The sequence below is a fragment of the Phasianus colchicus genome, chromosome 3, assembly GCF_987193195.1.
Source record: "Phasianus colchicus chromosome 3, bPhaCol1.hap1.1, whole genome shotgun sequence".
In the NCBI taxonomy this organism is placed as follows: Eukaryota; Metazoa; Chordata; class Aves; order Galliformes; family Phasianidae; genus Phasianus; species Phasianus colchicus.
In genome coordinates this window covers 32,179,040-32,207,021 of record NC_143438.1, presented here as the reverse complement: position 1 = coordinate 32,207,021, position 27,982 = coordinate 32,179,040, and the positions used below count along the sequence as shown (strand labels likewise).

The 27,982-nt window shown below is 40.2% G+C and overlaps 2 protein-coding genes across 21 annotated transcripts in view; one reads left to right on the top strand and one right to left on the bottom strand.

Annotated features, from left to right (window-relative positions):
* The first annotated feature begins 1,924 nt into the window (after positions 1–1,924).
* ZNF830 (zinc finger protein 830) lies at positions 1,925–23,553 on the top strand. 3 transcript variants are annotated; one of them, XM_090137221.1, is made up of 14 exons: positions 1,925–2,111; positions 2,242–2,341; positions 2,671–2,791; positions 3,791–3,824; positions 5,152–5,369; positions 6,473–6,554; positions 7,194–7,257; positions 9,706–9,786; positions 11,108–11,184; positions 12,265–13,182; positions 13,275–13,348; positions 16,543–16,690; positions 19,202–19,302; positions 19,802–19,915. In XM_090137221.1, the coding sequence occupies exons 1-10, from the start codon at positions 1,990–1,992 to the stop codon at positions 12,446–12,448; spliced, it is 1,083 nt and encodes a 360-aa protein (XP_089993347.1). In that variant the 5' UTR covers positions 1,925–1,989; the 3' UTR covers positions 12,449–13,182; positions 13,275–13,348; positions 16,543–16,690; positions 19,202–19,302; positions 19,802–19,915. The 3 variants fall into 3 exon arrangements, with proteins under 3 accessions (XP_089993347.1, XP_089993348.1, XP_031444999.1); XM_090137222.1 differs by lacking the exons at positions 19,202–19,302; positions 19,802–19,915 and adding an exon at positions 22,246–23,553; XM_031589139.2 differs by lacking the exon at positions 19,802–19,915 and having other exon boundaries at positions 19,202–19,487.
* Positions 9,783–27,982, bottom strand: part of LOC116226304 (poly(rC)-binding protein 3-like) — a 479,048-nt gene continuing 460,848 nt past the window's right edge. For 13 of the 18 annotated variants that reach the window (XM_090137228.1, XM_090137232.1, XM_090137226.1 and 10 more), the window contains 2 exons: positions 25,595–25,764; positions 23,686–24,336 (listed from right to left, as the gene is read on the bottom strand). In XM_090137228.1, coding sequence (XP_089993354.1) covers positions 24,240–24,336; positions 25,595–25,764 — 267 coding nt within the window. In that variant the 3' untranslated portion in view covers positions 23,686–24,239. Of the gene's footprint in view, positions 10,690–17,091; positions 17,927–19,856; positions 20,206–23,685; positions 24,362–25,594; positions 25,765–27,982 lie in introns of those variants that run through there. The other 5 variants (XM_090137237.1, XM_090137238.1, XM_090137236.1 and 2 more) reach the window with 4 other exon arrangements.

The window sequence follows — 27,982 nt, the reverse complement described above, 5'->3', positions numbered from 1 at the left end:
GTGAGAATCAGTCTTAACCTTAGTCACATTCTGATACATGCTTTGCCTACTCTGTGAGGTTAAAAAAAAACCACAAAAACCATAAGTTTTTTGCTTGAGATAACAGATTTCAGGGGGGCAGCCAACTTCACTTGCAGCTGTCAGTCAGAGCCCACAGCTGATGTAGCTAGAGTGGGAGTTGCTTTTTTACTGATGCTTCTGATAGGTATGGCAGTGGCTGGTGAAATATTGACTGCAGAGAGTCTGTTTCTGTTAAAAACAAAAAACAAAACAACAACAACAACAAAAAAAACCACCCCCACAAAAACAAAAAAAACCATATACACAAACAAACTTTGAGCTCATAAGCAAAAAACTAAGCTTTATAACTTATTAGAAGTTGAAGTGTTTCTTTGGTGTTTGTAACTGGAGGAACATTTTAGTGTAAAATGCCATTGAATAAATGAAGGGATGGCCACATGTTAAAAAGGTTCACTTGTATTCTAAAAATGTCTTTTGGCCTTACTAAGGTTGGAGTTGTTGCATTCTTGCTGTTAACCACTTTCTTCAAGGTTGTAGTTTTTGCATTTAAAACTCTGTCCTTAGCATTTGTGGAACTCTTTAAGGCCTAAATTCTTTGTAAGTTTTACTACCTCGAGTTAGAGAATGATATCTTTGGTGAGTGTGCATTTTTTTCCTAGGCCTGCTATTCTGTTCATGCTGTATTTTCCCAGCACTTCAAGGTTACAGGGAGGAACAGTTAGTTGTAGCCATTTTTGTGAAGCACTAGCTTGGTGTTTCTGGGCCAGATTCAGCTGACTCTTAAACCACCAGCATCATTGTTGCTTAAATCAGAGGATACAAACTTACCCACTATGTTGTGATGGAAAGGATCCTTACTGTCTCAAATATCTATGCTCTAATGCATTGAACTTTTACAGAAAAGCATTCTTGTCTGCCCATGAAGAGGAATGGGAGCTGTGGGCAGCTGCAGTCTGTCTTCTGCTTAATATTTTTCTCTCAGGTAGGAACATAGCATCACCTTTTCAATCTTTCCATCAATGGAAAAGGCTGCTGGCTTCAGCTATTTTCCATCTCTCCCACCCAGAAGTTGCTGTTTCTGGAGATGTTTGCATGAGGGTGTCCTTAAGCCAGGTGGATTAACTGAAAGATTTTACATAGTGCTTCTTTTGATTGTCTGGTACTTGGAGGCAAAAAGAGAGATTAACTTCTCCCACCAGTGCCTCTGGATTCAGTAAAGTGTGTGTCCTGAGCTGAAGACCTCAGGCAACTCTTCCTATCAGAGTGTTTGTTTTCTAGGACAAAAGTCTACATGTTTGAAGACAAACTCCTGCAGTATAAAATTGTTTGGACTACCAGGTGTAAAAAATTACTTGATTTCTTATGGAAAGTGATGGTTGCATTTAAAGTTACCTCTGTGATACCTGTTTTGCTGCTGAATCAGCCCCCAGTGTCGTAACCGTGTCAGAAGACAGCCAAGCTACTCACCTTGGCACCACTTTCATTTTGCCTATTGTCTTCCTCCTGCTGCCACTCAGGCAGAATATCTTGCCCTAAAGTTTACGTTTGTGGAATTTGGAGTTAAATCACAGAGCTGCTCCCTTTCCCCCTATATCCTATATATAGACTGCAGCACCAGGTGCACCGGGACAGCCCTCCTTGCAGGGTCCTGAGCCATTCTGTATTTTATTCTGTCAGAACAGCAGAAAATACGCTGGTTTTGGTGAACTTCTCTCTGAGAAGTTCTCATGACTACTGTTGTTGTGATCCTGGAGTCGTGCTTGCTGCTAGGTTTGGGCTTTCCTTTGACTTCGGTGGCCACTCGCGCTTGGGAGCGCTATGCCTCACAACGTGATGCTTTCCCCACCCTCCCTTTCGGGGCGGGGCCGCGGCGTCCATCCCCGTCGCTACCCCGAGCCCCAGACTGGGGCGGCCATCGCCCGCCCACAAAGGGCGGAGCGGCAGCCTCGCTCTGCTCGCTGGGACAAGATGGCGGCGGCCGGGGTGGGCGCCGGGCGGAAGCAGGTGCGGCAAGAGGAGCTGCGGCGTCTCATGAGGGAGAAGAAGCGACAGAACGCGGACAAGAAGCGGATCGAATCGCCTTTCGCCAAATATCCTCGGCAGGCCGGGCGGGGAGGGCCCTCGGCCCCGATTCTTGCTGGGGGGGTGGAAGGGAGGTAGCGTTGAGGGCGGGGGGAGGTTCGCGCAGAGCACCGCATCTTTCCTCAACGGCGTCGTCACGTACAACAGCCTGGGCCACCTGAGCTGCACGCTGTGCAGCGCGCCCGTGAAGAGCGAGCTGCTGTGGCAGACTCACGTCCTGGGAAAGCAGCACCGCGAGGTGAGCGGGCGTCAGCCGCACCGGTCGCCTGTGGGATGAGCGGCGAGGCGGTGGGAAGGGGCTGCCCGGGGTGGTGCGGGCGTCACGTCCCTGCAGGCGCTGGGAGGCAGCGTTGGGTCGGGCCCCGGGCTGCCGGAGCTGCTGGGTGGCAGCCCTGCCCACGGCAGGGGTTGCGGCTGGGGGGGCTGTGAGATTCCACGTTGCTCTGGTCGCACATCACATCGTGTAACAGGCCACCAGAAGCGTTGTGTCCTGAAATTATTGCGTTTTAAGCTGATAGCTAGACGCTCCTGGTAGGAAAGCCTTTTAAACACCGTGTTTCTTTGCAGAGAGTTGCAGAATTAAAGGGCGCAAAGCAGGCAGCGAGTGGTTCAGCTGCTGGTGCGTCATCGCAGCCTGTCAAGAGAAAAACTGCCGATGCAGAAAGCACACAGTTAAAGAAAACAAAAGGTAAGGAGGGAAAATACTTTTCAAGCACATGCCAGAATCTGGCAGTTTTACTTGTTCAGTGCTAGGTTTTATTTTGCTGTGCCGTGTGAGCTGACTGGTAAGTTAATGTCAGCCTGTTGCTGCTGGACAGGGAAAAAGTCTTACACTATGAATCGTCTGATCTGCTTGGTAGTTTATCTCCTTTTCTCTGCACCACTGAGTTAAAATACTCACTGTGGTTCATGTTCATGGAGTGTTTTTACTATTCTATGTTACTTTAAGTACCATAAGGCAAGTTATTACACTGTGCTTAAGTAAGTGCAAGAGCCTAAGTAATCACTACAAACTTAAGGTAAAACCTCATGTGTGTTTCAGTTTTGGGCACCTCAGTACAGAGAGGTGCTGGAGCAGGTCCAGAGAAGGGCAACAAGGCTTGTGAATGGCTTGGAGAATATTCCCTATGAGGAATGGCTGAAGGAACTGGGGCTGTTTAGTCTGGGGAAGAGGAGGCTGAGGGGAGACCTTATTGCTCTCTGCCAATATCTGAAAGGTGCTTACAGCAAGAGTGGGGTTGGTCTCTTCTCACTGGTGACAGGACAAGGAGAAATGGCCTCAAGTTGGGCCAGGGGAGGTTTAGGTTGGATATCAGGAAACACTTCTTTACAGAAAGGGTCGTTAAGCTCTGGAATAGGGTCCCCAGGGAGGTGGTTGAGTCACCATCCATGGATGTGTTAAAAACTGGATGTGGTGCTCAGGGACATGATTTAGTGGAGGTTTGCTAGAGTTAGGGTAGTGTGACCTTTGACCTTTAAGGTCTTTTCCAACCTGAGCAATTCTATGATTCTTTAGAACTCTATAGTGTTTGTTGTACCTTTTGATTGTGATAAAGGGCATTTAATTTACAAGTCTTAATAAATGAGGTTGATAATCTCTAACTTTCTGAAGTTGCTGTTGTAGTAAGCAACGTAGGTTTGTTTTAAAAGCATGGGTTCTAAGAAATGGCTCTTGGCTGTTCTACAGGTACAGATGACAAGCCACATACATCCACATCTGGGTAAGTAACTATAGGACGTATTGTTCTGTTTGTGCCTGTTTTGGTTTTTAACCTTCTCATCCTGTTCTTCCCCATTTCTCCTGGCCAAGGATAATGATTCAATCAGCAAATTCCTGCTTCTGCTCAGTTTCTAATGCAAGTGTATATTCCTGAATGAGGCAACATCTTCTGTGCAGATGAGAAAACTATAGTATTAACTATAATGTCTGTGACAAAACAGAAATCTCTTTGCTCTCACTATCAGACTTGTAAGCATTAAACTGCCTACTGTAATGAAAGTAATTATTCTGCAGTATGCACTCCAGTCTTTAATGATGCTGCCGAAGAGATGATTGAAATGAAGGAAGATCTTTTAGTATATCTTTAAGTAATTTTTAGTATCAAAAACCATTAACAAATGTCTTAATGAAGATGTGTTGATGACATAATTTTACTTAAAATTCATGCAAGCACTTATCTTGCAGTTGAACTCTTGCAAAGGAACAGGTGTATTTGTATTCAAAGGATTGGATTTATGCATTTTACTTTTGTGTAAGATTTCTAGTGGTGTTTGGACATCAGTATGAGATGGGTAAATGCCACATGAGATCTCCTGTAAAATTTTCTCAGGGTAAACTGTTATTTAGTGTAGATATTAGGTGGTGTTATCTTGACTCTAAAATATGCTTACCTTGTTGGAATTCTGTGTGTGAGTGTGAGTGTAAAATTGGCACTTGAGTGGTTTGTTGATTACTGGTGATTGATCAGTATGATTATTTTTGAATACAACCGAGGAAAATATTTGACTTGGAGGCCTGCAGCTATCCTAAGCAAACTTGACTTTTCTCATTGCTGAGCCTGCACAGATCTTCTAAACTGCACTTCTGAGCTTCAGTAGGAACCCAAAATGAGCAGCTGTGTTAGACATGAAGGATATCAAGGTTTAAGTGACATTTGTATGACTGCTGAGCTATGAAGTTTGTATTTAATAGCAGATATGTTTAAATTTTGTATTTAAATGCAGATAAGATTAAGTCTACAAGTAGAATTACGGAAGCTGTCATTCCTCCAAGCTCACTTTGTTGTAGGATACTTTTTTTTAATTTTTCTTGTATTGAGTGTTCTAATACAAAAACATAATGGAAATGTCTTTCAGCACTAACCTTTGCATTCCTGGGGAACTTCAGAAGAAAGCAACAGTTTTGTTACCTTCAGACTGTGGTTACATCTGTAACTGCATGGTTTAGCATATTGTACAGGATGTGTGAACAACTTGGTCTTTTAGACTGAATAGACTGCAGATGTTAGAGTCAAACTGATTTTTGTTGCACTGTGTATTCTCTACTAGGCTACCAGCAGATTTTTTTGATGAAGCAGAGCAAAGCAATGCAAACAAACAGTTTTTGAAAGGTCCTGGTCCCAGTTTATTGTCAGGAAATTATGATGATGATGATGATGATGATGATGAAGAAGAGGAACAAGATCAACCGAACAAATCTTTTGTTATGCATAAAACTGAAATTCCACCTCCAACTCGAGAAGTAATACCTAATTCTCTGCCTGCAGGTAATGATGAATGAAGTGGTGCAGTAAGAAGAAGCTGTGTCATTAGAGTAGAATAGAGTAGTTTATTTGGAAGAGACCTGCAAAGATCATTGAATCTAATTACCAGACCATTTCAGGACTAATCAAAAGTTAAAGCATGTGCTAAATGCCTCTTGAATGGTGACAGGCATGGGGCATCAGCCACTGCTCTAGGAGGCCTGCTCCAGTGTTTGGCCACTCTCACGGTAAAGATGTTTTTCCTAATGCCCAGCCTGACCCTGACTGGCAGCTTTATGCCATTCCCGTCCTGCCATCAGTGACCAGGTCACAGCCTGGCACCTCCCACTGCTTTCCATCAGGATGCTGCAGGGAGTGATGAGGTTGTTCTCAGCCACCTTTCCAGACTGGACACCTCAATCTCCTCAGTCTTTCTTCACAGGACAAGCCCTCCGGCCCTGTTAGCAGCTTTGTTGTTCTCCTGCAGGTGCTGTCAGATTGTAATATCCTTTTTATGTTGTGAAACCTGCACACAGTGTTCAAGGTGAAGCTGCAGCAATGCTAAATACAGTGTGAGAATCACCTCTTTGGTTGACTGTGCTGCGTTTCACATCACCTCATAATGTGGTTTGCCCCCTTGGCTGCCAGAACACTGCTGGCTCATGCCGAGCCTACTGGCATCAGCACCCACAGGTTCCCTCCTGCTGAGCTGCTCTGCAGCCACTCGTTCCTAGTCTGTGCCTGTGTCAGGCATTACTGCATCCCAGGTCCAGCACCCAGTTTTACTTTGTTGAACTTCACAGTGTTGCTGTTTGCCTGATGATGACTGCTATTGATGGGAAGGATCTTTAATTTTCTGATTACTGCTGTTAGCTGGTTGGTGTATGCTACTGGGGGGAGAGAAAGGAGAGAGATTTTTTTTTTGGTCATTTGTTACTGTGTAGTGTTTTCTCAGCACGTTTATTGCTTCTTGTTGTAATTGCTTGAGGCTGTCAAGTAGAATAATGTGTAACTTTTCTTCCCTTGATTCAGTAAGGTATTAATCTAAATTCCTGTCTACTCAGAGTTTTGTATAGAAGTTTAAACAGTTGTTCTTTCTGCTCATAGGCTTCTATCCTTTCTTTTAGACTTCTTTGACAGCAAAACTCCTGTAGTTTCACATTCAGGATCCATACAGAAACCAGAGACACAAGAGAAGGTAGTAGAACGGTAAGCAGTCAAATGAAATACTGTAAAATTTGGCAGCTGTTAATAAACATTACCTTTCCAGGAAATACAGATTGCAATCATTTTATAATTTGTCATATTGTTAAATTGTATTTGGAATAGATGCTATATATGTCATAGGAAAGTGTGTTGCACACTAGGGATAAGAGCAGTGTCATACAGTGTCTGTTAGACATCTTTATTTGCAAGTTTGTATAGATGATGCTTTTGAAGCTTAGTATCTGATTTTAAATTTTTAAAGAAAGCTGTTGACTGATTTTGTGGCAGTGCTTTAGCTCTCTTTTGCACTTTCTCAGATGTTGGTTTGGCCTTTCAAAAGTAGAGACTTGTATTAAAATGTCTGGATATGCACTCCCCCAACAAATAATTTGGGAATCCTAAGCTACTGCTCCTGTTTTGGCAGTGAGTTTAAAACCTGTCTGTGCAGTCCCCTGCAAGTTAATTAAGACCAAAGCAAAGAAACAAATCCTGTAGGCAAAACTTAGGCATAAAAAGGACTTCCTTCACTTCTAGGTCCTTCTGTAAGAATTAAGGATTTTGTTCTTGACTGTTTTATAACTCCACAATAAAAGAGATTATTATAAAGAGCTAACTCGGAATAATCATAATCAAACATTTCAGGAAAGAGAACACTGCTGAGGCTTTGCCAGAAGGGTTCTTTGATGATCCTGAAGTGGATGCAAAGGTAAGCAAGCAGATCTTTTTCTGCTACTCGATTTATTTTTGTGGGTTGTAGTAATTTTCTGGATGCTGAGGATGCTTTGCCAGTAATTAGTTTTAGCAGTATATAAGAAAATCACTGAGCAGTTTCATTCTGTATTAATTAAAAGGCATGAAAAGGTGTATAAAGGGTTTCAAAATATCTTTCAGAATGTATTTTCAATTGCAATTGAATTTTCAATTATATATATTATATTTTCTCCTCTGAGAGACCCTATGGAAAAGCATAGGAGTTACTATGCAGTGAAATTATTCAGCCTCCTGGAATGGGAACAGCTAGATTATGGCAAGCAGCATAATCTCTAGTACTGGCAGACTGCAGTAGTGAATGTGGTTTTCAACTGTCATCTTTTATTGCTGTGGTTTTTTTCATAACGTTGGCTGTTCTCCAAAAAGTCACCATTTACAATCTTGGAATTTGATCACATTCATTCAGGCTTCCTTCAGCTTGAACAATAACTGAAATATGCACTGCTATTTGAAATATAAAGCTTTTTTTTTTTTTTTTTTTTTGGTGGCGGTGTTGTTTTGTGTCATTTGACACAGATTTCCTGGCTTTCTTGTTCCTTCTATCAAAACAACACCATTCTTGACACAAAATGTCATTTATTTTCCCTTGAGCATATTTCTCTTGTTCACACTGTGGTTTATCTGTTGGTTTATCTAAGCTGGAATATGATTCAGTGAATAATGTTTCTCTATGTTCATTTAGTCCCTCTGTCAGAATCACAAGCTTTAGTTTCTCTTTACTGTGGCAGGTTTCTTTTAGCACCACTCATGCACACAGCTCTGTGGTGGAAGTAAATACATTTGAATAATGACTTTTTGAGTATTGAGATAAAGAGCTAAAAAAGATTTGTGGTGTAACACACGACTGGTGTGTTATATTTTTTCAAATAGGAAGTTGCACCATGGTGTTGGAAGCTTGTATGAAGTGGGAATGTCTATCAGGCAGAGGAGGGTATGCTTATATCTGGGAAGATGTAGTGATAGTTGTTAATGAGCTTTTTTTTAGTCATTTCCTTCACTGATAACATGTATGAGTGGATACATGTTCCTTTAGGCTTTCTTGAAATTGATTTACAGCTGTTCTTCTTAATCAGCCCTTTCTAAGTTTAGCTAACATGAAAGGGAAGGAAAATGTTTGTGACATCACATTGGGGGTGACTGCAGTGATTGTGTGTCGAAGACATCTACAAAATAATTATTTCTGGAATTAAGGTAGGCTTTTTGGAGAGGGGACTGTGAACATGGTTGGTTCTTTACATCAGGAACTTAGAAAGCATATAAATTCTGAGTTTGACAAGTAATATCTTTAGCGTTTCAATTTATTTTAAGAAATACAAATAATTATGAATTACAAAGGACAACCACAATGCATAGTAACACAGTACATACACACATGATAAAAATAATCACAAAACAGAAAAAGGAAATGATGATTTCCCAATATGTAGTTTGCCTGGAAGCTTCTAATATATTCTATAAACTTAATTCATGCTACTGGATTTTGTATAAGCACTCAGAACCAAAGATAGCAAACCATCCTCTTTATTGAGATGATGATTGTTGTGTTACCAAAAAGAGGAATGAAGACAAGAAAAGCTAATGTAAAAAAATGTCGTGAGTGTTTCTGTACAAACTGCTTAGTTCTCCTAGCTATATGATTTCCATCTTGTCCAGAGCCAGGCATAAGCTCTCTTCTGACACACAATGCATGCCACAGCTTCTAACCTTGAGCTGTTCTGGTTATGCAGGTAGATTATCAAATTTACTTAAAAGCACAGTCTGATTTTGATTACCTTATTTGTAAATCTTAAAGCAATTCCTGTACCTACGTTATCAGTCCCATGCTGTCTACCATGGAACAAAAAGCTTTACAAAATCTTTTATTTAAAAGTGCTATGTGGCTATCTATTTCTTCTGTTAGCCCGTAAATTCAGGTGAGATTTGCAATGTGGTCAGACTATCCTAACACTAATGACTTAACATTTTGTGTTATGCTGAAAACAATTAGTTTACTACTTTTAGAGTTGTGTGATAGTTCCAATGTATGACTGAACAGGAGAAGAATTCATCCTTATCAACTGACATAGTAAAATTACAGATCATTAAATCAATGGAATTAGTCATTTTTGTTAGTCCAGATATCTCACACCATCCATTCTTAGTCAGTAATTCTTTAATACTGTAGCAAAGCTTCTTGTTTAAATCCAAGAAGTCAGGTTTTTTCCTCCAAAACAACTGTAGTGCTGCAATATCAGAGTTATTTCATTTACTAATGCATATATTTTCTGACCTTGTTTGTCTGAGAGCACAGCCCAATCTGCGCTGGTTTTCCAGCTTTTTTGGAGTGTTCCAGTGGCTCCCTAGGCAGTAATCATCACTAAACCTGTGTTCTCACGTCCTTTAGGTGCGAAAAGTTGATGCTCCAAAGGATCAGATGGACAAGGAATGGGATGAATTTCAAAAGGCAATGCGACAGGTCAACACAGTAAGTAATGGAGTCTATTTTTATTGATTCTAAATTCTATATACAATAAGGAGAAAAACAGTTTCATGCAGCTCTGTGAAGTGACTGACATGCATTTGTCAGCTGTTTGTCTGCAATGCAGTGTATGATTAAATGCACTTTATAAATGAGCAAACGGTTCTTCCGCTCAAGGAACATTAAGTTGAAAAAAATTCTGATGATGAATCAGTCAATCATATATTAAATTGCATTTAAATAGGATATAATATATCTCAGATCAATGTTCTGTATCCAAACAAGACATAATTATGGGTTCTTCTTTAAATGAGATGGTTATTTTAACCTCGAAGGAAAAAAAAAGCAAAAAAAAAAACAAACAAAAAATGCCACCACTCATTTGTCTTTTTGGAAAAGGATCTGCAAGGTGTATGTAACCTTGGTGTCATGGTTAACTTAAGTGTACTGCAAAGGAATCACAAAACTTGGGAAGGGGACAAAAAAGTTTGTGTGTGTGAGATGGAAGTTGATTGCAGTTTTTCTTGACTTCCATTTTTTACTGTATAGCATTGCATGGTAAGTCTTCCTGAACAGGTTTTTCTCTGCTTTTACACCATATAAAACTGTTGTTAAGGATATATCATGTTCTCGCTGTTTCCCTTGAATATTTGCCATTTTTTAAATTTTTATTGTAAATAATCACTCCTACGTCAAGTGCTAAGAAGGTGGTGCAAAAAAATTCATTGCTCATTTTAAAGCGCTCAGCACTATAAACAGAGGAAATACTCATACAGAAGCAGTAGTGGGTACATTTTACTAGCATTAGCCATTCGCATGATTCTTCATCTTAGAAGGAATCTTCTCAGTTATGCGTGGACCATTGACTGCATAGCATCTCCCAGACATTCAGATTTGAGAAAGTAAATGCTGAAAAAAATAACACATTAGAAATACTTTGGGATCCAGAGGAAAAACTTAACCAATACTTTTAATAAGCTTGTGTAACTAAGACTCAAGTACTGGGATATAGCTCCAATTCCAGCTTCAGACTTGTGGTTTGTTGTTGCTGTTTCAAATAGCGGAGTATGGAGAAATTCAAAAACTTAACCCCAAAGCAACCAAACTACTTTTGAATTTTAGTTTTAAGAATAAACATTTCAATTTGTAATGAAACCATATCAGTCTCCTCCTGTATATGCCTTGAGTCTTTTGTGAAGGTGTATATGTACAGCGGGTTGACAGTTATGAGGCACTTGATTTGGGTAGAGGGAAGGGAAGACACAGATGCCAAAAAGGAACAGCAGTGGAGTTCAGGATGAATTTTCTTAGAGCTTTACTTGTTTAGATTTCAGAAGCAATAGTGGCAGAAGATGATGAAGAGGGACGACTGGATCGTCAGATTGGTGAAATTGATGAGCAGATGTAAGTAAATCAATTTTTCTATCAGACTGTTCTTCAGCAGTAATGGATCACAATTTGACTACAGTTATAAGCCTTTTTTAACTTTTAATCTTTTGTTAATTGCCTACATATTTGAAGGAGAAAGAAAGACTCCCTCTAGTCTCAGAATACCTGATAAAAATATGATTTTTGGTGCTGAAATTCTTCAAGGCTGCTTGTGTTCTTACTACCTTTAACTGCAGACTGTTTCAAGTTGAATTTGAATTCAAAATCAAATCGATATAACACTCGTATCTGAAGGCTGAAGGAAATATTCAGCTCTGGCTGCCTGTAAGTTACCATTTTGTGGATATACAAGGGAAGAAGGATTCAGACAATAATCTCTCCTTGTTTACTGTTCCAAGCAAACAAAAATGGAAAAAAACAAAGATTGATTTAAATCAGGCTGATACTTCAATTTTCAACAAAGTATCTTATTAAAATGGCCAGAATTATTGATATAAAAATGTCTTTTGAGGATGAGAACTTCTAGGTAAATAGAAAACTGAAACTCAGTAACTTCGTTTACTTAATGAATTTCTAGTATAGTCCTCAGTAAGCAGATAAAGCATCTGAATGCTTGCGATGCCTTTTTGTCTTTAGTTCAGAGACCTCTAAAATACCAAAATGAATGACTGTGTGATGTGTGGAAGAAGACTGAGGTTCTTTGTTATTCTTAAACCAATTTGTGGTTATGTTGCAATTTGATTACCTCTCTTTGCTAGAGAATTTACCACACCTCTCCCCTCCTTTGGTCTGTTTCTATTTGATTAATACACAGAAGATGCACTATCATTTTTAGTTGCCACACACACACAGAATGGTTGAGGTTAGAAGGAACCCCTAGAGATCATCTAGACCAACCCCTGGTTAAAGCAGGTTCCTTACAACGTGTTGCACATGGGCTCGTCCAGCTGGGGTCTGAATGTCTCCAGTGAAGAGTTGGTGGGAAGCTGCTAAGCTTTTCTATATTCAGAGTTGGAGAAGCAGATCCATCAGAGTTTAAAAAAACAACAATGCAAAAAGACTACAGATATTAATAAATGATTTACTTATCAACAGTGAATGTTACCGTCGTGTTGAGCTTCTGCGCAACCGCCAGGATTTGATGAAGGAGAAATGTAAGGAAGCCATGAGATTAAGAGCAACACAGGAGAAAGAGGATGAGGCTATTGGTAGCGAAGATGAAGAAGAACTGCAGGATTTGCTGTCTCAAGACTGGCGGGTGAAAGGGGCTTTGTTGTAGCATTTTTGCAGCATGGCTGATCATCACTGTTATTTCCATTATTAGAAGTGAGACGTCTTTGTTAAATATTTATTTAAAGAAGTTTGAGAGATGGTAAAGAGCCAACTGTGTAATACAAAAGAAACAAAGAAAGAAGCTCCAACCTTTGTAGATCCACAATGGTGTATTAATGTAAAAATTGTATAATGCAAATGTTTTATGATATTCAATGTACTTTTCTTATTAATAAAACTGATTTCCGACCAGAGCTATTTTAATGGGATTAGTAAGTAAGCGAAGAATCTAGCTTTTGCTAACATTAGATATGTGGAGACTTGGGCTATTGTGTATAGAAGTACTGGACTAGCAGAAGTGACAGTTTACAGAGATTTCCCATGTGGAGTAGGTAGGGAAAAAATCTTAGGCATCTGTCATCTGAAAAGTTCATAAGCTCTCTTCTCTCCATGGCCCCACCCCCTTCAATAAAATGTTTGTTTTTTTCAGGATCTTTTACAATTTTTTCTGTATATGGAAGTGCCAAACTCAGAAATGTTGAACTACAGCTTTTCCACTGTGGTGGTTAGTACTGAAGACTTTTCTTTATAGTATCTTTTGCTTAACAAGGCCATAATATGGCATACTTCACGTACTTTGAACCAGAGGGATGGGAACACAATGCAACTTCTTGCATAACCAAATATTGAAAGTGTAAGAAAATACCAGAGAGGAAGATAACTGCACTGAAAACTGCTAAGGTAAGATCACTTGTTTAGCTGTACATACTGGAAGTTTTACTAAGATAATAAAGGAGAGCATCTAAAATTGATTTATGTTCTGATAAACACAGATGAAGTGAAAGCTGAGAAGCAAAAGATGCGACAAAGCTGTGACATGGAGGAGAAACAGCTACCTTGAACTTTGGTGAGTGTCTCTTGCATTTGGTTGGTTTTTGTTTTTTTTTTTTCTCCTTTTACCTTTTAAATTAAGCATATTTTTGATTTGAAAATACTGAAGTATGTCAAATTTGCTGAGGGCATCTGGAAAAAATAGGAAAAATGAATAATTTAGGGTTTAATTAGGGGGTGAAACACTGGCTGCCCAGAGGCTTTGGAGTCCCTTTGGAGATCTTCAACAGCTGCTCTGGGTGGCCCTGCTGAGACAGGAATTGGGCTAGATGGATCTGGAGGGTCCTGACAACCTCAGCCATGCTGTGAGCCCGTGATTTCTATCAAAAAGTAAGGTTGTGAAGGAACAGCTTAATTTGTCCTTTTTTTTTTTTCCCCAAGTACAATCATCTTAAAACAAGCTGGTGAGGTTTTAAATAAAGGAAACAAACATCAGAGATGTTTATTAACCAGTAATTTGTTATTTGCTTAGTTGTCCAGTAGTGAAAGGCGTAGCTTAAATTTAAGAGCTGTTCCCCAGCTCTGTGGCTTTGAAACAGATAAATGACTTCATGGGGCAAAATGAATGTGCATGTTTGTAATGCAGTTTCCAATACCACTTTCTGCAGGAGCTGTTAGGACTCATAGGCTCAGCCTGTGGTAGTTATAAGTACTTATTGGTAGTTAAATGTTCTCTGCCAAGTGCACACAATCACAGGTGGTGGTAACCTGCATGCTAACTTGTCTCCCACCACACAGGAGATAAATTGCTATCGTGGCTTAACCCTTTTCCCACAACCACTTCTGTATTTGATACAGTAGAGCACAGAGGTGATCATAAAACAACATAAAACAACAGACCTAATGAAAACAATGTTGTCATTTGTTAACATGACTGTAATTCTTCCTTGGAAGCATCTAATTTTAAAATTTGCTTCAGAAACAGAAGTACTGTATAAAAAAGCATCAGTGTTAATTTGGTCAGTCCTCCTGTCAATAAACTCAGTTTGAGCAGAGTCAAATTTTGCTTATTACAAGCCACTGTAATTAAAATTCCCCACATTCTGTCATCTTAGAAGCACTGAGCTAAAAACAACTCTTAGGAAAATTTAGATTACTCAGATATTTTCAAACCCTACACGTACTTTTTTTATCTTATAATAAGGAACTTCTAAAGTAAGAAATCAGACATTCAGCCAGTAGATATCTCACTGTAGCTGTCTCAAAAAACAATAGTGTGAGTATATAATGATTCAGAAATTCCCTTTCATAAGATAACATCAGATGAATATGACAGTTCTCTTTCATTTCAGTTACTGCCTTGAGACATATGCTTGTCTGCAGGGTGACAGCATACTGCACTGATGCAGAAACTTTGCAGTTCAATCAATATTGTGTTATTTCCTGGAACCAATGACGAGAAAAGCAATATCTTCTTCTATCCCTAAGAAGTGTCTTTGAGCCGAATTTCCTGCTGTGAAGCAGTTTGTCTTCATTTAATCTTCTCTTCATCACTTTGCCTAGAACTACCTTGATTTTTTTTTATTTTTTATTTTTTTCTGGGAAAAGAAATGCAAGTTATTCCCTTGCGTAGACATTTAGACCAGGTCTTTCCTCCCAAAAATATACTGAGGCACTACTGTCCTGGATAATTACTTGGTGTTTACAGTTCTTATGGTGGTTATAAGAGACCTGTGTTCAAATCCCTCTCCTCTCTTGTCCTTTGATCTTAACAATTCCTCTGATTTTGTTTAGTCTAACTGTGGTAGTCTTTGTAAAGGTTCTGCCATTATAAAATGATTCAATTTCCGAGTATGTAACTTTCTTGTCTGATAAACACAACGTTCAGCTGAGAAAAGACAACAACTGTTCCAAGTATGTTGCTAATGCTGAAACATGTTCATCAGAGATTGAGGCTTTGGCAAAAACTAAAAAAAAAACAACAAAAACCAAACCAAAAAAAAAAAACCCCAACCACCCAATAGGGCAACTTCTGTTGCTTCCTGGCTCAGGTGGGAGTTCCAGTGCCTGTTCTGTGGCTGTATCCTGTGCCTCCACAGAAACACCCAACTCATGCAGCCCAGTGAGGCTTTAGCACTTAGCAGGTACCTACATTTGTGGCAGCCTTGCTGGCTGTGCTTCTAGCTTCCCAGGAGCCCCAACTGCTACAAATACACACCTTGGGGCCCACAGCTTTATCTGACAATAGAAAGTGCTCTGCCTGTCTGCAGTGGGACAGGCTGAATGTGCCTGTCTTTATTTTCTTTTGTTGACTATTCCGGGCAACATTTCTATTTTTTTTTTTTTCTAGAGAGGAACAAGACTTGACTTTATTTGAGGTGTTAGCCAGAACTCTGATAACAAATGGATGATGATATGAAAGCTGCGGAAATTGTATTATTTTTCTGTTGGTAGCTCACAGTTGTGTGGGAGTGACCTTTTTGTGTCAGGTGCATGTGGTTTTTTAATCTGCCTTTGGGCATGAATGGTTTAGTTTTCTGTCTAGGATAGTATTTCTAATTTTTTTTTTCCCCTCCGGATGTACCTTCTTGTGTTTTGTTTTCCTGTTCTGTACATCAAAGCTATTCAGGAACATTTTTTTGCCATTCTGAAATCTTTTCTAGCTAAAATCATTAAATTAAAATCAATACTCAGCCTAGATCTTAGCACATTTTTGCCTGTGTTATTTTTGGCAAAACGCTCTCAAAATATTTCCTTTTTTCTTGCTATATCTACATCTTCATCTTACTCCTGCTTATCCCCCCCAGCACACACACACGTGCCTCTGAAGTAGTTTAAATCTCAGTTCTGTCCTAGCCGATTCAGAGCTGCTGCTGCCCTTTGCCTAGCAGCTTCACTGGGACACCAAAGTCCTGACATAGTTTCTACTGAGCTGCAAGAATGTTTTGTTTTGTTTTGTTTTTCCCCTTTTTTCCCTTCTCCATTTATGCAAGCCAGCGCTTGCTGTTTAGGAAATGAAAGATACGGATTTCCTCACTGCAAAAGCAGCTTCAGCACCCTCTTGAAGAGTAAGAACTTAAATTTTGAGAAGTAATAACATGCATAGAATTTCACTGGGTTGAAAGCAGCCTAGGATTTGGAATAGCTAATTGAACACTGAGTCATGCTTCCTGCTTGCTGGGATGCAATGAAGCATTCTATGATCTTCCTCTGTAGACTGCCCTTTTTCTGCATCTTACTAAAAAAGCTGTTAACTTCTGTGGTTTCCAGGTCTATATGCACATCTTGGATATATCATAGTTCCTGGCTCACAATCAAGACCCAGATTCATTGCAGCTCTTTGCACCCTATTTTTCAATGCAAACAAGAGCATTATACTGCACAGGTACCCAGCGAGGGTCATGAAGGGAACCCCAAGGTAAGTACAAAGACGTAAGTGTACATTTTAGAGTGACGATGCTGGTTGTAGAATTAGGCTCATATCACTAAGGATGCTACTCACACTGCCAAAAACTTTGGTTGCACAGCATAAAGTGGTAAATTTGAAAGGACAACCAAGGCCCTAAAAAGGAGAGGTGGCAAGAATGCAGCAAAAGTGCTGCATGCAGCAGCAACTTGGAGTCAGCCCATCTTTCTGTGTGAACAGAAAACTTGAGGCTGTTTCTACAGTGCTTCAGCAGATCCAAAGAAGGAGGTGGTGCATGAGGTATTTCAGGGCAGGATGGGAAAGGCTGTGGACAGGACTCCATTCCTCCTTTCTAATGTTCTTTTCCCAAATATCTGAGCTTAAAATAAGCATAGGAAAACACAAAAGATATACAAAACAGTGGCTTCTTGTAGCAAGAAGCCAAATTCTGTCTCTTCTGTGCTGTGTGAAAAGTACTTCAGGAGCAGCTTTGTTAAAAAACAAAAAGCAGAAAATCCTGTTTGCCATGCTAATGACAGTCTGGATCCATCTAATCATGTGCAGAATTGTCATTCCTGAGGAAAAAAGTGCTAGTGCACTCTCTAGTATTGACAGTTGTTACACTTTCCCAATGAGCACTGGGACCTGAAGCGTGATGATATGAAACCTTTAATCATTAATGAAAACAAGCAATTTGTCTATGATTTTAGTTTGACAATCCATAAAATAGTGTTTCTCAAATGACAAATTAGCAACTTGGTTACAAAGAACAAAGTTTAAACAACACAACAGTTGTATGCACAAAGCTACCACGTCTTTTTTAAATCAGGAAAAAAATTTATTTATAAAAACGTCTCATTTAATTTACTGTCAAGTCTCTAGCTGAATACAGTGATTTTTAGAACACTAACAGCCCATGCTTTTATACAGATTAGCCAAAGCATGAACATCGATGGAAATTAATCCTCGAAAATTGCTTTGCTTTGCTTTATGTTATGACCCACAACAGTGTTAAAACTGGAGCAACACAAGAGTTAGGAAGCACAGTTGCTTAAAGAGTAAAAGAAGTATTTTCTTTTGATGTCTCAGAATAATAAGAAAGTTAGAAATGGCAGAAACTCCTCTGTAGATTAGTCCATAAAAGCATTGTCTCATGGGGCTTTGGAAAAGTCCTGTCTGGTGGCTAATGCACTAGGGCAGGATGAGATACATTACAGAGCCCCCAGGCCAGTAACTTCTGAAGACAGCCTAAAATGTAGGAACAAAAATGAGGAAAAGAAAAAAAAAAAATGCAAAAAAAGAGAGAAAAAAAAAAAAGAAAAAAAAATCTTCTCACTATTAAAAAAATAACACTTGAGTACAACCAGCATAGAACAGCATTTCAATGCAGGCAAGTTTTCTCACACAGGTTGTGTTGGTTTTGTTTTTGTTTTTTTTTCAAATGCCAGTTATTGGAACAGTTACAATAGTCCAGACCAATTTTACAGCGTTTTTCTAGAGCTGTGAAGTAGCTGAGGTACCTTGACATTATTTTCAATTACATACAAACAAAAAAAAGAAAAAAGAAAAAAAAAAATCGAACAAAAAAAAAAACCCACTAAAAACCCAACACAACTCAAACAACCAAAAACCCCATCTGGATAAGTGCAACCTGTAACAGTGGCAATTCTACAAATGGTTACAGTGACACAACTTAGTGCAAAGGTACTAAAGGTGAAGAAAAGCCCACAAAATACAGAAATGACACAAAATGCTGAAATAGTACTTAGCCCTATACAATAATAATAACACACTTTGAAATACCATGTTTTAAAAAGTATTGCATTTGCACTGTGTTTTTAGTTTATATTAAAATGCACTGTATACAGTTCAATTGTTAAAGCTTTGTGTCCAAGGAGTGCAAAGTGGATGAACGTGGCAGGCTAATGGGATTCTGAATTCGGAAGTGGTGAGGAAAACAATATTGCATTACTGAGTTATGCAGCAGAAATTAAAAAGAAGGTGGATGGACAAACAGAAAATGCAGTTAAAAACTAGTTCCAACAGCTAGCAACCAGCCATTACATCACCCAGCTCTCTTCAGCTTGGCTGCAATTGGGCTTCTGACTTAAATAATCTGGATGTAATTCTTGGGAAGGGATGCTATCTATCTAGGCAGCAACCTTTGAATGTCATTTGATGTGCACTAGGTGCATGGATACAGGATGAGGGGAAATGGCTTTAAACTGACAGAGGGTAGATTTAAATTAGATATTAGAGAGAAATTCTTTACTTTGAGTGTGGTGAGACACTGTAACAGATTGCCCAGTGAGGTTGTGGATGCCTCCTCCCTGGAAGCATTCAGGGCCAGGCTGGATGGGGCTTTGAGCAATCTGGTCTAGAGGGAGGTGTTCTTGCCTATAGCAGGGGGTTGGAACTGGATGAGCTTACAGGTCCCTTCCAACTCAAACCTTTCTATGATAACTACAATGCAATTTGAAGACATTATTAGCAGTGAGTTAAGTAGGAATTCATGTTTTACAGAAACCTACAGAAAAATTGAACAAAACTTTGGTTGAACGAAGTGTACGCGCCCCTTAAGGTCATGGGATTTATTCTGCTGATTTCAGCAAGTTCTGCAGCAGGTATGCTGGGGCTGGATGGTGTGTGGCATGGGACTGCGCTTTGGAGGAAGGGAGGTGGCAGAGGGTTGGTGTGTACCTGCTCTCAAGCAGCTACAGGAGCAATTACTGGTAATTTGGAAGAGTCAAAGATAAAAAATAATAATAATAATAAAAATGAGGGTTAGGGTTAGGGTTTCTTCCTGAATTAATTTCTCCAAATTACGGTTTTCTGAACCAGAGAAAATTTCTAAGAAAAGCATAGGGCCCTACTGTATTTTTTTCCTTATTGTCTTCCAATCGTTCACGAGTTTCTCTCAGCCCCAGAAGCGTGGCTTGCTGCCCCTGTGGGCAGGGGGGATGATGGGGCCTGCAGGGCCCCGCGCAGCTGTTGGAACTAGTTGCTGCCGGGCGCCTGGGTGTTAGTCGTTATGGCAAGTGGAAGACGGTTGGAGGTGGCAACATTAACACTAGCAACTGAACAGAAAAGAAAAAGATGCCATATTGTTTCCTTGATTACTAGGATCTACCACAGACTCTTGGTAGAGCTGGCAGAGCTTGCATTGTGTCTCATCCCTTCAATATGGAGCAAACTTCTGGCGGTCAGATTTCTTAACCCCGCTCGTCGAAGGAATTTTGGCAGTGTAAGCGGACAAATTCCCCGTGGCCCCCGCGGCAGCCGCGGCATTTAGTGCCAGGAGTGGGACAGTTTTCATGCCAAGCAGACTGGAGACAGGAACGGCATAGTGGGTGGTTGGCAGAGTTGGTAGGGGAGGGGGGGTACTGACGGTAACGGCGGAGGCGGCCGCCAGCACGGCCATGGAGGTGGGGGTGGAGGTAGGGGTGGCAGACTGAGAGAGGTTCATGTTGAGGTCAACAGGGGTCGTGACGGAAGCGGTCTGGGTGCTGACTTTAGCCATCTCTAAGCTGCAAACGAAGAGAGGAAGAGGAACAAACAGGTTGGGAGGGTCCAGCCAGGGCGGTGGGGTGGGGAGGGAGGGATGGACAGATGGACGGACGGGGGAGAGCAACCACGAACGGGCGGGGGTTAGATCGGTGGGCGAGGGGTCGGAGGAGTGGGAGGGAGAGGGGAAGAGAGAGAAAAAAGGGAAAATGAGGGTCAAAGGAGGAACATGTTATGTGTTAAAGAAGAGAAATAACAAAAGGGTTTTTCATGACTCGATGGTGAAAACGTTACTGAGACTCTAAAGTAAGTTCTTTCAGAAAGAAAAAAAGGGTTGAGGGTTTGGCTAGTTTATTTTACACATGAGAAAAGAAATCTAAGGAATGCGGGTAATGGCAAAAAGATGGAAAAAACAGAACTTAAAAGTAAACTTAAAAGAACTATGAAGTTTACTCCCCAGCACTGATGTAGTGAATTTCGCTTTCCAAAATCTTACAGTATTTTTGAAAATGGGACACGGGGGGTTTTGGTAATTTTTTCAATTGGTCAATTTTGTGACAGAAATAGTACCCTTGGTCATTTTGCTAGGATGAGAGGCTGTTAAGCAATGGTTTGCTCTTCCCGTGTAAGGTGTCAAGTTCTTGTTTCACAGAGTTAGTCTCATTTAGTTTCCTGTGAGGTCAGTGTGCATTTTTCATATAAAACAAACCTGATCAGACAACATATTCACTTACTTAGGATTGTACTTCCCCTGGACTTTTTTTTTCAAATCACAACAAAATATTTATGCAATTATAATTATAAGGAAATTAGAAATCAGAAAAAAAAGGAAGACTAGAACAACACCCCGGCTTCCACAGCAGTGGTATCCATTCTGAACTCATCACAACGATTACAGTTAACATCACCCAACGGCTGACAGACAAAGTACTACATTGATACAACATAACATAAACATTATCACACAGACCCAGAGAGCACAAGGCAATTCAGAGGGACCCAACATTTTACTCCAAGGAAGCGAACGGCTCTTTGGAGCATGTAGGTATTAAACAACATTCATTTCACCATAATTAAGTCAGTCTACTCACTGGAAGGCCAGAAGGCCTGCGTGCTTAGGCTTTTCTCTGCTTTTTTTTACACATTGAAATATAGTAATTCCAAGGGCACGTAGTTTTTTTTTTCTCGTTTGTTTCTTTTGCATGACAAAATGTTTACCTAGTTAAATCCTTACTTTGATATGTGTCTGTTAACAGCTTGTGCACTGTGCTTCAGGGTCAGCAGACAATCTGGAAATGCTAATTTCGGTATGCATTTTGTATGTAGCCACATGGGACTACGGGTTAGCAAGCAAATCATTACAGGCTCCCATTATACATGTGGCTGCAGAGTGAGCCACCACAGAGGGCGGCCTTGCAGGGTACCTGCCACCTATTATCAAGTCAAGTCTCACGAGTCTAGGGTAAACTTCCCAGCCAAGGGGGTCAGTCAGCAGCAGTAGCCCAGCTCCTCACCCAAGTTGCAGAGAGGAATGGTTACCTTATGCAAGGCATGGGATAATCTTGCATTTTCTCATTTGAGATTTATGTGCAGCTGTGAGGAATAGCCCCTGGTCTGCTCATGGCCAGAGAAAGTAACAACCAGAAGGCACGACCCCTTGTAGGGTGATGGTAAGCACAAAAGCAATAAACAATCACTAAATGGCCAGTGATGTCCGACTATAGCTTCCCAAAGCACTGCTGCTAAAGGTGAGTTTAAAGGATACCTAATTCTGATCTGTGCTGGAGAAAGGAGAGTGGAGGAGAGGAAAATGTTTGAGTACTACACTGCTCCCCTCAAAAGAAAAGGGCTCTTGTGATACTAGTTCATCAGGTACTTGTGCTGGGAAGCTGGAAAACATATCTTATTTGATGGGTTGGGATGGAGGAAGGCAATGCATGAAATGTAGACCTGCTTGTGGAATGTAAAACTTTGGTTTTCTTGCACTCTGTTCTGTGATGTTTATCTGCCCCATGGATGAGCACCTTTTGTCCTATCCTTAACAACAGAATCATGCTTTGCAGGGGGAACAGCATCCTCACCCTGGCAGAAGTGCTGCTTGCAATCTACTTGCACAGTGGGATTTATATCAAGAATGATTATTTTTAGCACTGAAACAGTGAATCCAACTCCATGTAGGAGTTACATGGCAATGCCTTAGTTGTTTATGCTATTTGTTGTTTTTTTTTACATTTCTGAATTAGTGTGATTTTGGGAGGGAGGCGCACAAAGAAAATGCTGTACTCACTGTTTCTGGATAACTCAGTGTTTCTGGATTTGCCTGCCTTGTATTTATAAATAAACAATTTCTACTGATAGAATTTGAGGCTGAGCACACTGTCCTGCACCAACACAAAGAACAGATCTCCCAGGCTTAGCACTGGCCTTGAGCCACCCAGACTCCCTGCCTGGTGTACTTGCACAGGTACAACAGAAGCACTAATTGGCATTACTTCACCTTTATTTCTGGTGGTAACGAGTGAGGTGAAAGTACATCAGGTTGGCTCTCAGCTGTCTTGCGACAGCTGAAGTTTCCCAAATTGGTTATACATACAACAGAATTGAATAAGGAAGCTGATGAGCAGACTCAATACAGAATTTCATTATGCCAATTTTCCACTTTGAAGAGCTACACTTACAAATACATACATTGAAGGCCACGTCTTGCATTGCCCGACTAGCGTACAGAAGGAATAAAGCTCGAGATTGCCTTTGTTGGTTCTGTTCTGTGAATGACTCTTTCATCAAAACGGAAGTGAAAAACATCTTCAGGAAACTGCTCTTCAACAAGAAGAAAGTGCTGCTGGCTACAGGTCACTTACACCCCAAAGTCAAATATTACATAGGAAACCTAAGCTGTGGTTCATTCTTAATAAAAGCTAGAAGATGTAATTGGATAATGAAAATCCAGTTACTACAACGGTTACCAGTTAAGAGACAGAAGATTTTACAAGAAAAAAAGACATTTCTACTGCAAACAAGCTGGGACAAATTCTGCTAATACAGAGTTCAACCCTTGGATAGTCAACAAAGAATAAAAACAATATTTCAGAAAGATTTAAATCTCTGTCTTGATATTTTATCAATGTACTTATATATCTGCAATTTAGAGTACTTACTCTTATGTACACATTCAACACCAGATTGCAATAATATTCCTAAAACAACCTGATAAATTGCTATATAGATGGCAACTTTGGCTGGAGAGTAGCTTAAGGATACACATAGTTAGAGGAATACATTGGATAGGTTTTTCACATCCCATGCTGCTGTGAGACATTATCTATGCAGAAATACTGTCCCTGGAAACCAAATCTATGAGAATGTCAGATCTTGGGGGGGAAGAGTAAAAAGATAAGTCCATCTTACCCTGAATGCTTATATGGCTTTTATTTATTATTTTCTATAATATATATATTTTTTTTTGACATCTCAAACTATATCTTGGTAACTGTACTGCTGGCCAGTGCTGTGGCTGCGGTGGCACCTCACTGGGCAGACATTTCTCTTGGGAGAAGAGAAATCTGGAGCAATGTAACTTGTTAAATGAAAAAGCCACCTTAATGTCCTATGTCACCTTAGAACTTAATTTATTATACATTACTTTAAGAGTCTTCATTTACAAATGAAGTCGCTTCATCTAAATACAGTTTCAACATATGGTACATAATAATATATGATGGTTTATTGTAGATGATGGTAACAAATGACTTTCTAGAAAGCCAACAGGAAGAAAATACTTTCTGGTTTCACAGGGTATAGATAGAGCATCCATGTATATGACTGCTGAGAAGTTTTCTTCTTTGCAAAAGTGTCTTAAAAGACCCCATATATATCTCATTCCATCAAAAGATTTGTTAAGCAGTAATTAAACAGAATTGTGAGAGTTCACAGGCTTTTCTAAAGTGAGTCAAAGAGAGGTTTGTTCACTAGAGTTTCTGTCTCTGGTGAGCAGCTCACTGCAACTCCATAAATAAGTGCATTATTTTATTTGCATGCTTTAGCTGTCTTGAAGATCTTAAATTGTTATCTTCTGAGATCCAGGTGCATGCCATATGGTGTTTGTGCAACTAAAAATGAAGGGGTCTATTCTCGTCTCGATGTGTGGGGAATCCCTGAACACCAAGAGAAGAACATATCCTTAAGGGTTAAAGGAGGGAACACATTTTTATTTGATTACAGGGCTTACGGAAGTGACTTATATTTGCTATAAAGAATATAAATCAAAAGAACTGTAGGTTGATTTAGGCGTTTGGAAACACCTTATCTTAGGCTTCATGATGCCACTCCTAAACACGTCTTTCTCTAGAAAACTTTCCAAATTGAACTACAAAAAGTAATAGTTTTGTTTGCTGTAATACAGAGCTGCACAAACATTCTGTTCCTTCATTACAACGTCTGCAGTTGTTGCAGTGCAGAACTCAGGTGTAGAGGAGGTTGGACCATAGAGGAAACCAGAGACCTACTATAACCACAGCTCTGTATATAAATGACATAATTTCTACTACCTTAACAGCAAACATAATTAAACACATCACTCAATTTGTATTGCAGTATTTTTAGAAAGTAAGATAAACACCACAAAATCAAACCCCAAAGCAATAAAATACATATAGCTACTCCTTACATTCGTTGCCTTGAACCACAATTTACAATTAGCTCTGTGAGACAGCACCATATACACTTCACTTTCTTCTCAGCGTAATAGCAAATAAAAGCGGTATCAATGTTAATATATTTCTAAATAATCATATCAAACTTGACAGAGACTTAAGCTGTCTCAGTGGCTTAGCTAAACAGCAGTGTTGTCATTAATCCTGGTGCTGAGAAGTGGCAAAGCAGATAGTCTCATTCTGTCTCATTAGGGAAAGCTTTCTACAAATTTGTGGTGCTGTCTCTGAAAAAAAATAAATCCTGTCCCTTTTTAGCAACCACATGTCAGTTTAATATCAAGTCCGAGTGGCAATTTCCAGCTAGTAAATTAAATCTGGTTTGCAATCTGTTTCATTGAATTTGCCATTTAGGACAGTAAAACGTCTGTGAAAAGTATTTCCTTCTGAAGAAGTTACAATTGCCATTTTCAATCCACCTATATTTGAAGGTGGATGCAATTGTGAATGTTCAAAAATTTTTTTTTGATCTTTTGTCGTTAAAAATGTACCTGGACTTGCACCATATTAAGCTGTTTTCCACATAAACCAACAGTAAACACAACTTCTAATAATACAGGCGTCACAATTCTTTGGGAATCAAATAGTACTATTCAGAATGGACAATACAAAGCAACTTTCTGGATTTACCCAGGACAGAGATTTGCAGGAGAGCAGTCAGAGCAATCCTGAGGAAGCATTATCACTTACAAAGTCAACTTACCTTGCATTTATGAGGTACTGTGCTAAGCTGATGTTTGCGGGGGATCCTGTGATTGTAACTTGTCGTTCTGCAGAGCCTTCTGTGGCATTAGCAATCTTGATCTGCGCTCCTGACATCTGCCTGATTTCATTTATCTTACTGCCTTGTCTGCCAATAATGCAGCCTATTAGCTGGAGTGGGACAAAGACTGAGATTAGAGCCACGGACAGAGGCAAAAACTACTTCACTGCAATTTGTAGTATTGATAAAAACAGAGTTTATGAAAGACTCCTCAGTATCAAACAAAAAGACTTCCACTATGCTGTTTGGAAAGTCACCAGCATGGTCTACTGGTCCAATGTTCTCATGTCTCTAAATCAAGTTTTTGCTGCTACATGGGTAGCTATCAAGACAGCATCAGACCGTTTAGCTGTCTTCTGCAGCATAAAATGACAGCGTGTTGCAGTGCTGATGAATACAAGGCACAGCCCAGCCTGAGCCCCCACCAAGAGCAGCCAGCCCAGCACAGCTGTGGGCCAACAGACCTTGCTGTGCTCCCACCCAGCCCTGCACAACTCCAGTCATGCGTCCAGTCCTAAAGGTCATGGAGACGCATGGGCCCATCCTGCACTATTAAAGTCAGTGGGATTTACAGCTGAGCACCTGCAGGTAGAAGCAAGTATAGAAAGAGACTGATACGGGTGTGTGTGTGTGTGTGTGTGTATGTATGTAATTTTTTGCTGTATTTCTTCACAGAACCTTAATAGAACTCATATTCCATAAATAAAACTGAGCCTGTGCTTCTTCAGATCCTTTTTTTTTTTTTTTTTTTTGGAAGAGGATAAAATTACATCAGTGTTATCTTCAACTGATAGCTTTTTTAAAAGGTTGGTGGAGTCACAAGCCTTTGGACTTGAGATGCAATTTGCAGAAGTATTGAATGCTACAAATGAGCAGTGCAGTGAGGGAAAGGGGATGTGATATGTGAGACTGAGCATAGGGAGCCCTAAAGAGTATGCAGGCACCAAGCCAGCCACTGAAGCTGAGATACTTTGGCTTCCTTAGAGACCAGGAGGAGGCCTTTCTGCTAAAGCAGCATAGAGACTAACAACACTGCAATGCCCAGAACCTGCAAAAAATGCAAACTTGGCTCTGTGGGACTGCTGACATTGGTGCTGCCCATTGGCAGGAAGAAGTAAGTGCCATGATGCAGCAGCTATGATTGCCTTTCCTTCCCACTCTTTCTGATGGGTTACCCTTTCTGCTGCTGCAGTACCTTGACAGAAGCAGATTCATGTTGTCCACACACTTCAGCAAAAGAACACCACCACCACCCTTAATCTTTGTTTCACAACAGAATGACAAAGTAGCTAGCAAGGCAGCAAAAACAGACACAGAGCACAAGAGCATATGCGAGGGGGAAAAATGGGCTTTAGGAGCACACACAGAGGATTTCCCATCCTGTTGAAGCTGGAGGGCCTCATTTAACTCTTTGTCCTCATCCCAAGGACCTGCGTTAGCATGTTACTGCCAGGTGCCCATGCAGAGCAGTGTGTGCGCTCCACCATTAACATAACCAGACAACAGCCAAGTCATTTTGAAGGAAAACATTGCTTACGAACACATCCCTCTACTGAAGACCTCTCTGTTTTCTATGCTTTCCTCTCACGGGTCTCCCCAGTCCACGGATAGTTAAAGTGAAGCAGGAGAGATGAGCACCCAAAGAGCAGGTAGCAGTGCAAACACCACCTGGTGGGGCTTTCAGTTATCACTGTAGGCCATCAGTACGATCAGCATGAGAAAGTTTTGCCAGGGCACCATTGGACAGGAACACTTACAGCACCTGATCCACTCTTATCTGTTAAAACCTGGTGACAGATTTCTGTAATTTTATTCCTGTGAATCATTTGCATGTCATATCCCAGCTATTATTTACTCAAATTTGGTTAGAAGTGCTTGCTGTTATGGGAGCAGAATGGAGCATGGAGACAAGATTTGGGTTATCTTTACTTGGCTTTGAGATGATGAGCCTGAAGTGCCTGGTCAAGAACCTGTCTGCTGCATCCAACGCTCTTCCTATCAGCATTTAGGTTCTGTTAAGCACCAGTGACATCTTCAGATTCCTCTGACGCTTGTCAAATGACATGCAGGGCACAGTATGCTTCTCGTCCCTGTAATAATGATGTCTTAACTGTGAAGAAAAGAAGTAGACTGCACATATGAAGAGGAAGGGTAAAATATGATGAAGTTACTTACTATGAAGAACTTGCTAAAAATATGTAAAGATATTAAAAAAAAAATGTATTTAGAAGGATTTCAAGAAGTCCAGTTGTCATGTGGTGTTGTCATTAACTGTAGTGTTCAGGGCAGAGGAACACGTAGAACTGCTGGCTCTTCAGGTATGTGGTG

What these genes read in the sequence shown, in the direction of transcription:
- ZNF830 (XM_090137222.1), top strand. Translation starts at nt 1,990, where the DNA reads ATGGCGGCGGCCGGGGTGGGCGCCGGGCGGAAGCAGGTGCGGCAAGAG. An exon ending in ATCGAATCGCCTTTCGCCAA is followed by an intron (nt 2,112 to 2,241) that starts ATATCCTCGGCA and finishes CGGCGTCGTCAC; the next exon opens with GTACAACAGCCTGGGCCACC. An exon ending in CCACATACATCCACATCTGG is followed by an intron (nt 3,825 to 5,151) that starts GTAAGTAACTAT and finishes ATTCTCTACTAG; the next exon opens with GCTACCAGCAGATTTTTTTG.